Here is a 9,884-nt window from a genome sequence, read left to right on the forward strand (position 1 = left end):
CCAATTGTTTTATTCCTTTGCCGGGATTGTTGTAGAATTTGTTAAAAAAAAAAAAGCCATTCATAACACAATTTACAGTGTTTTTTTATCGTTGATGTGAAATCTAAAAATAGGACAGATACAATTGTAGCAAATTACAGGATAACATAAATAATGTATTAATGTTATGTCAATTTGCCTTCGTATAATCAAGGTGGATCCAATGTAAGTTCCTCGGTTATTATTTAAAGAACGCAGCATTATTTAGATTTAACTGGATCCACATGCTGTCGAGTTTATCCATCCGGCACATCTCAGATCTGAGACTCGTATTGTAACTCTTCAAGGATCTCTCTGTAAATACATATCTTGCTTTTATGCGTTCAGAATGGGTATTCTTCCGTTTTTGTTTTTTGTTTTGTTTTTGATTTTTTGTTTTTTGTTTTATCCAATCAGCAATTCAATATAGCTCATGAATGTCTGAACTTAATAAATGTTAACTTTATCGAAATACATGGAGGAACGTTGGGAATGTTAGTTAATTTATTAGAAATGAACAAATCTAACTGTATTGATATTCATTCACTCGCAAATTGGTTTAAGTGACAGCACTTTCGTTGCTTGGTGACAAATTTTCGTGTACCCCAGCTTTATATAAACATGCCTGACTGATCAAAGAGTATCACTGAGGACACGGGTTCAAATGACAAACTGACGTTTTCTTTGATTGCCTCCCAAGCAAACTCTTGAATTGATAAACTTTTTATGTCGATGCGGGAAAAATAATTACAAAAAAAAGGTAAGTTTAAAAAAAAAAGTCCTTTAGCGGTAACAACAGTTCATGTTAATACGTCATTACAAATGTAATGGAGTTCCTTGAAGCTAAATCCTTTAAATTTACTTAATGTATCCGCCTAGGGATCTTGTTCATTGACCATACTTTAAATTCATCTAATGGTCTACCCTAAAGGCGTTATAGTACCTAATGTTTTCCTTCAACTTACAGGAGAAAACAAGGATAGCGTTTCATATTGTGTCGCCCATTTGAAATTCATATTTGAAACGTCATAAATAAATTACCGTCCTATAAATAAGGTCTGCTCTGTGTAAAGCAAACAGTTAACCTTATTTAGAAAAAAAAACAGTTCGTACTTATTGCAAACAGACTTTCTGTTCAAATTTTAAAATAAAAAAACAGTTTGGAAGGAAGATGAAGTCGGCATTCCTCATTCCAATTGCCGTTGTGGTATGCATTTCGTTTTTCGACGACGTCCAGTCATCTGCGATTGGACAGAGAACAATCGTAAGTAAACATTTCGGTTTTTTTGGGGGTTTTTTTAATAAAAATCCATCTGTTTGAAAATCTGACTTTTTCTTTTTCAAGAGAATGACACTTTTGAACAATATATGATTTAATTTTATGACTATTTGAACTATTCAAGGAGAAATCGAACTTTTATTTCTTATCTTTAAACTCATTGTTGATAAAGTCGTTTAGGTTTAACTATTTATGTTATAAAGTCCTGGGAGTATAACATAAGCAGGAAATCTGAGACAGTGAAATTCAAATTTCTAAATGGGAAAACGAAAAACGATTCCTGTATGCTATACTGTAGAATTGTATACAATTCTGAAAATCAGTCTTTAATTATTTCAAAGCTTCTTATCTATGCATATCACTTTCTTGGTTTCGACTACTTGTAAATGTTTATCTGTTTTCCTTCAATAAGTTTGATTGAGAAATACTATGTCTTTTTTTCTTTTAAACAATTTGTTCGATTCTGCATGCGTATACATTCTGTATGTACGAATCTTAGGAAAGTGTATTGTAATATTTGTGTTCCCTTTATTATTATGATGATTTAATTTTAAGGAAAGGAATTGAGATAGATGTTATACAATCATGTATACTGTATATATGGTGTTAATAGATTTCATGGTTGTGAAAATATTACAAGGTTCCCTAGTATTTTGGGGGCAGATAACTCATATTTACATGTAATTGTTTTGATACAGGCGGACGTTGCCGCGGGAGAGACAAAGGATGCGTCATTGAAAGGTAAGAAATGTTTTATTAGTTAATAGAATGTTAAGGTTATTTGGTTTAAGACTTCGTTTAACTTTTTTTTAATGTTGCATCTTTAGCAAACACTTCATATTTACACTATCAATTAAAGGTTTTGTTGAATTGTTGATATACATCCTTCAAAACAGTAATATTTAAAAAAAAACAAAAAACAAAAAAAAAAAACAAAAAAAACACACACAAAAAAAAAAAAAAAAAAAAAACAACAACAACAACAAAGAAACAAACAAAAACAACAAACATCTATGATTTGGTCTAGACATATCTTTATTTCAGCTGAGACAGTGGGTTTATATTATTTGTATTTAGTTTTACTTATTTGTGTGAACCAAGGTTTGTTTCCGGATTTATAACTCGGTATGTTTTGCATGACGGAATCCGATAACATGTGATTCATCAATGTTTTACCAATTACACAAGTGTCAATCAACTGGTTAGCAGATTCATTAATCAAATTTTTAATTACCTTAACATTATTCGGATTCCATTGCGTAGCATTAGAGTAAAGACAATGGGCGAACTCCCAACTTTTGAATTTTCTAATAGCTTCAAAGTCTCATCAACCAGACCATAATCGACTTGACCTTAAAATGTTATAAAATGAATACTGTCTTTATTAACATCTGAATATCGCAAAACTATTCGCAGACCGCTCGCGTTACATTCCAAAGTTGTTTTCCCTTAGGGTTTACATTATTTTTTGGTTCTTTCGGACACAGTGACATGAGTAAAGTAATCAAAAAATGTTAGAGATGGAAAGTTCATCTACCAATAATATACTTTTCTTATAAAATCACTGCTTGTAACTGTTTTTCTGTTTAAAACACTGACAACAATTAAATTTCAATAATCATTGTTCTGCTATTGCCGATATAATTGTATTTCAAGTCATTATACATACAAATATAGATACATGTTCTTCAATAAACGCAAAATAATATCAATGTCGTTATCTTTATAGTATGCACGGTTGATACGGGGCACATAATTATTTATAATATAACAGTCTTGCTATCTTTCATACACGTAAATTCTAATTTTATAACAACAAAATGATCACGGAAAACTGTTTTAATTGAACAAAAGTGTTTAATTGTTTCCTTAATGTATACACCAACACCTAATCCCTTTCTATCTATTCTTGGTACTGACTTACAAGCAAAACTAGGAAGAGCTACAACATCAGTTCCATTTACCAAACATTAATACAGACATATCAAAAGATACACAGCAATTATTTACAAAACCATTGTCACTTAATTTATCGAATGGGTATCTGGAATCATTCCATGATATTACGGATATGTCGAGATGTCATTGCCCTGCCTGTGCTATTGTCCACTATATAAACATGTCCTGCTAGCAGATGGAGTGCTTCTACCCGAAACCGAGGTGTTTCAAGTGTGCCGAAGGTAGTTCTTTCGCAATCGCGGTTCGCCACAGTGTTTTTTGAGTCATAGTCATATCCATTTTCAGTGCGGAAGTTGCCGCTGGAATTACCGATGGACGTTCTCTCGCGATCGCGAGTCGTCGTACTGTTTGTTGAATGATCGTCGCAAAGTCTGGACTCAGCAATGGATGAATTCGCCTGTCTATCATTATCATCACATTGCTTAATGCTTGGACCATCATAAACCTTTTTATTGACAATGAGATTCCCCGTATCAACCGCATATTTTCTCTGTGTTCTTAGTATTCTTACAGTTGGGCCAAGTTCCTTACGGTGTGTTTGAATTCAGTCATAAAAACTGGTCGTTGATATATAACGAAGTCGCTTTCACCATAAGTGCGTTCCGCAAAAAAATATTCACCAACTCTATTGAAGATAGAGAGGGTTACAATAGGACGGCCCTTCCCTGCTACGGATTTTCAAACACGATTTGCATTCCTAAATTCAAGAAATAGTCTAGATGTAGTTGAATAGGAAGGAAATCTGGGAAAACTACGGTATGATCTCCCGTTTTCTGTTTTGTTTTGACAAGACCGCTAAAGACTAAGTTGTATTTATTTGACCTCCAGCCGAGGCCAGTAAGGCCTTCTTTCAGGTCCCGGTTCTCTTTGGTAGTGTCGTCTATTTTCAAAGACAGTTTTACAATGGTAACTTTACATAAACTAATGCGCTCATGATAAAATAATACTACTTAAATTTATTTCAAAGTTGATTAAAAGATGAAAATACGTTATTAGGAAATTTTGCTACACTATGTCCTTACAGATGTTGATAAAACTGGAAACATATTCCAATTAAAGAAAATTGTTTCGAGACAGACGGTTGTGTTAGTCGCATTTGTCAAAAGTGTAATTAAGTTTTTTCTACTAAGATATGATTCGGTAATCCCCAAAAATAAGAAATTAGAGACATGCGATAGAGTTTTTTTCCTAACGAATATATATCCTTTTTATCATTTTGTTTACATTTCATTTGAGGACAACACTTTTTATTTGAATTTTGTGTATTTTTACAAAAAAACTCATTTATGTCAACCTGCAACATTCTTTTGCAATCAGTCAAGTAGATGAAAGGTAGCTCATTGGCAATGGGAAAAGGTAACTTATTGTCAATGACATGTTTTGTCATAATTTTGTAAGTGTGATTTTTTGTATTTTTAGTGTTGCCTGAAAACAGGGAACGAAGACAAGGTAAGAGCTCTTTTCATATTCGCATATTAACCCGCTACAGTATTTTTTTTGTCTTGAGTGTTTTGTATTTTTATCTTTTCCCCTAGATTTCAAATTAAACAACAACGAACTGTAAGGCAATAACTATAATATTAGAATGAGGAAAAGATTAAAAGCTTTGTATGTATAAAAAAAATAGACTTGGGTCAACAACTTTATATCAAGTCCATTCATGAAATAACACCTGAGATTTGCACTCAGTCTTTGAAGAATTAAAAATGATGACTTTAAGCTGAAAATTGTACGTGATTTCAATATTTGACTGAATTAAAAGAGAGACTTGGATATTAACATTTGTAGTAGAATAAAATAACAGTTTCGGATGGTCCAGATATATCATATCAAATTTATGTTATTAAACTAGTGAAAACTTTGGATTGATCTGTTTTTACCACTATACAAAATGTTACCGGAGTTCGAGGGCGGGCTAGTCGACTGTCTATGTGTTAAGTGGCGTCAGGGCATCAGGGGGAGCGCGAAGTGACATGGTACTTAATGGTTTCGGCCTGAATATGGAAGATATTTGTTTACTTTTTCACGGCCAAAAAAAACTAGGGACATGCTGTGTAACGACAATCATGGCGACACACATTGTCTGTGTGGTGTCTTCAGAATATTTTTAAATATTTTATTGCATTGTTTTTGTGATAAGTTTGCAAAATAACGAGAAAGTGTCGAACTGAGTAAATATTTTTTTATTATGTAGTTTATAAAACTTTGATGAATGTTTACCTAATAAGTTTTAACACGATCACAGTATGTCATGTTTGTCAGTGTTACAATTTCTTCTGTCTGTATTTGCCAACGAAAATACCTCCTTCCTCCTCCCCTTTTTTCATCTTAAGACCAAACCTTTTATTTGAATTTTTGTGTATTTTTACAAGAAGCTTATAACTGTCTGTTTCTTGCATTTTCATTTATTTCCACTACAACATTCCTTTGCAATCAACGATGTAAATGTAATGCTGCTTATGGCCCATGGCATAGTTTTCGGCGCAATTTTGTATGTGAGATTTGTTTTTAATTTTTAGTGTTGAATGGAAAGAGGAAACGAAGACAAGGTAAGAACTATGCTGATGAACAATATGATTGAATTAAAATAGCAATGAAAGGAAGAAAAAATAATAGATTTGTGTGTATTTCAGAAAAATTATTTTGATCATTATCCAAATTGGTTATTTAAATCATTGTTTTTTATCTGACTTATACCATTGGTAATATATATTTTTTTGTGTCAACGACTTTTTGAATAAACTATTTAGAAATATATGTCGAAAGTCGCTAATTTCTAATTTTCGTTCTCAAGTATGTAATATAACTAAATATTTAAACATGGTGACAGCTACAATAGAATTTACAAACATACCTAATGTTTTAACTAACTTTAACCTTTTGACGGATAACATTGATATTTTCTAATTCTTTTATGATAAAGCACAAGACGAGTTTAAATATTACATACAGTATATACAATGGAATTCATACAGAATCAGGTACTGTCATTTTATAAAATGGAATAAAAATAATCGTGTATAGCAATATGTATTTTTGTTATATTATTTTTTTAAGTGGCGATCAGTGAGAGCATTGAGAGCAGTGAGAGCATTGAGAGCAGTGAGAGCCCTGAGAGCGCTGATAGCAGTTCCGCAGGTAAAAATTAAGTTCACCTACGTAATGGGAAGCTAGCTTCAGTACCAAATTTTCGCACTGTTTAAAATATTTTGCTTTGGTTTTATCATTGTTTACCACCGTAGAAAATATGAATATGAGTCCGAGGGCGGACTAGTTGAGTGTCTGCGTTAGGTGGCGGGTATACGGGTATCAGTATGGACGCGAAGTGACATAACGGTCGATGACATGATACTACATAGGTTCGGACCATGAACGGAGGAAAATATTGAGACAAAATTTAACTCAGCTTTTGAATATTAATCAATAATCATCCAATTTCTCAACACGAAGATTTGGGCTAAAAAGTATTGATGATTTGATCAAGCTAGACACTTAAATTATATGAGTTTGGACAAAGGCTCGTTAATTAATGGATCTGTGGTGTATTCTAGAAAAAAATATTTTGATTAATATCATAATTGTTTATTTTAATCATTATTTTTATCTGACTTATACCATTGGTTATGCATTTATTTTTGTGTCAACGACTTTTTGAATAAACTATTTAGAAATATATGTCGAAAGTCGCTAATTTCTAATCTTTGTTCACAAGTTAGTAATACAACCACATATTTAAACATGGTGACAGCTACAATAGAACTTACAAACATATACCAAATGTTTTAACTTACTTTAACTTTTTACCGATAACGTTGCTATTTGTAATTCTGTAATGATAAAGCATAAGACGAGTTTGAATATTAAATACAGTAAATAATCATGTATAGCACTATGTATTGTTGTAACATTATTTTTTTTAGCGAGCAGTGAGAGCCTTGAGAGCTCTATGAGCGACGAGAGCAGTTCCGCAGGTAATAATTAAGTTAAATTACGGAATTGGAAACTGTGGCTTCAGTGCAAATTAGCGCACTGCTGAAAATATTGTGCTTTGTATTGATCATTATTAACTACCGTGAAAATGTGAACAGAGTCCGAGGGCAGGCTAGTTGTGTGTCTGCGTTAGGTGGCGTGTATACGGGTATCGGAATGGAGCGCGAAGTGACATAACGGTCGATGACATGATACTGCGTGGTTTCGGCCCGTGAACGAGGGAAAACATTGAGACTAAATTTAACTCAGCTTTTGAATCTAAATCAATAAGCATCCAATTTCTCAACACGAAGATTTGGGCTATAAAGTATTGATGATTTGATCAAGCTAGACACTTAAATTAGACGAGTTTGGACAAAGGCTCGTTAATTACTTACTCATTACAAAAAGGCCGATCATATTGTGACATTCTGTGTAACAACCATGGTGACACACATTACCTGTCTAGTGTGATCAATATATTTGATAATGTTTTATTGCAATGTTTTTCTGAACATAACACAAAATAGCGAAAAAATGGTGAACGAAGTAAAAACGTTTGTTTTAGTTGACGAAACATTAATGTGTGATTGGCTAATTTACCAGGCGTTTTGATATGATCACATTGCGTCATATGTGTCATTTTAATAGTTGCAAGTGTCAGAGTGTACTGAATAATTAAGTGTCGTTGTTTTCAAATACCTTTTTGATCAGAGGCAAAACTCGCACACTAGAGTGATGCGTAAATGTATTTGCTTACTTAACCCCCCCCCCCCCCCCCCCCCCTTTTTTTTTTCATCTGAAGGCCTCACCCTTTAATTTGAAGTTTTGTGTATTTTTACAAAAAAACTCATAACTGTCCGTTTCTGGCATTTGCATTAATGTCAATCACAATATTGTTTTGTAATCAGCGAAATAGATGAAGTGTTGCTTAAGTTCACTGGCATATTTTTTACCACAATTTTGTAAGTTTTTTTTTTTTTTTCAGTGTCGGATGAAAAGAGGAAACGAAGACACGGTAAGAGCTATGATGATGAACAATATAATCCAATTAAGATAACAATGAAATGAAAAAAAACATTAATAGATTTGTGTGTATTCGAATAAAATCATAACATGATTTATTATCATTATTGTTCATGTCAACAACGTTGTGTAAGCTATTTAGAAACATATGTTTCGCTTATTTCTGTTCTTCTTTCTTATGTTAGTAACTAATATTTATACATGGTGACAGCTCCAAAACCTAACGTTTTAACAAACTTATTTGTAATTTTTTAATGATCGCATAATACGAGTTTAAATATAACATACATTATTTACAGTGGAATGCATATGACATCAATTAATGTCAGCATATAAAATTGAAACAAAATGATCATGTATAATACTATGTATTTGTTTTTTATATTTAATTTCGTTTAGCTTCGAGCAGCGACAGCTCTGAGAGTACCGAAATTTCCGCAGGTAAATACATTATCTTATGTAATGCTGCATCTTATCTTCAGTCCAAAATCAGGACTCTGATAATCATTTGAAGAATTAAAATTGTTTGACTTTAACCTTGAAATTGTATGTGATCTTAATATTTTATTTAATCACCGAGATACTTCTCTGTTGGCTTCTATAGTGGGAAAACATAATCCATTCCGGACTTCTAGATTATCACATGGTGGGTCTTGACGATGTCATTTCGTCACTCAGTTTTTTGCTTGTTTGTTTGTTTGTTTGTTTGTTTGTTTTAATTCACTGCTTGCCACTAGTAATACATTTACACGTCATCGATTTTTTTTCGAAGTAGTCAGACATACATAAAATAAAAGCAAACCAGTAACATTACCCCTTGTTAAATCAACGTTTAGTTTTATTCTTGTTTAGTTGAACACATCCACAGTATGAGCAATTCCGTCTGAGTTAATGTAATACTCTACATATCAGTATTATTCACCAGATGCTATCTACCGTGTTTTGGATATGTCATTATCTAATAAACAAGATTAAATGACAAATATAAGTAAGTGATCATTTGGAAGTTGTTTCAGAGATATTATGTTGTAATGCCTTCAATATTCGTGTGTCACATTGTTACTTATTGGTTATATATTAATTTCTTTACAGAGTCAACTGAAAGTAATGAGAGCCGATAGGTACGAGGTAATTACCCAATTTCATTATGTAATCAATATAATATCAATTGCTAACATTTTGTTGGTATAAGACAATTGTTTATTCTAAAGAGGCTGATAACAGCAATCGCGTACATGATTACTAGATTTGATATGGTAATGTAAGTTTTCTTCTCTTATAGGTCAGAAGATTACATGAGAGAGGAACGCTGCGGAAATAGACATACTATCTTTACAAATAAATACATCAAAATAAAAAGAAGACATTCAAATTTATGTACATGCTTTTGTTGTCAGATAAGTAAACGAATAAACGCATATGTTGTGCTTACTTTTTTTGCCTTATATGAACAACAATGCCTGTTTCTGGTTGTAGGTCAAACCAGACACCACTCCGTTCTTTTAATGGTATTCACTTATCGGATCTTTAACAGGTTGTCCTCTCCGTTCCTGTTGTAGTCCAGTTGGTTTTGATGTCTCGATCGCTCCTTTTCAAGCCTATCCCTTTTTGTGTCTCGGTTATTCTTTTAAAC

At 32.5% G+C, this 9,884-nt stretch overlaps 1 protein-coding gene across 1 annotated transcript; it reads left to right on the plus strand.

Annotated features, from left to right (window-relative positions):
- The first annotated feature begins 1,020 nt into the window (after window positions 1-1,020).
- LOC117330785 (dentin sialophosphoprotein-like) lies at window positions 1,021-9,678 on the plus strand. Its single transcript, XM_033889272.1, has 10 exons — window positions 1,021-1,282; window positions 1,996-2,038; window positions 4,676-4,705; window positions 5,776-5,805; window positions 6,314-6,394; window positions 7,177-7,227; window positions 8,214-8,243; window positions 8,651-8,692; window positions 9,344-9,379; window positions 9,534-9,678. The coding sequence occupies exons 1-9, from the start codon at window positions 1,190-1,192 to the stop codon at window positions 9,370-9,372; spliced, it is 429 nt and encodes a 142-aa protein (XP_033745163.1). The 5' UTR covers window positions 1,021-1,189; the 3' UTR covers window positions 9,373-9,379; window positions 9,534-9,678.
- The last annotated feature ends 206 nt before the right edge of the window (window positions 9,679-9,884 follow it).

This window comes from Pecten maximus, chromosome 7 (assembly GCF_902652985.1).
Source record: "Pecten maximus chromosome 7, xPecMax1.1, whole genome shotgun sequence".
Classification (NCBI taxonomy): domain Eukaryota; kingdom Metazoa; phylum Mollusca; class Bivalvia; order Pectinida; family Pectinidae; genus Pecten; species Pecten maximus.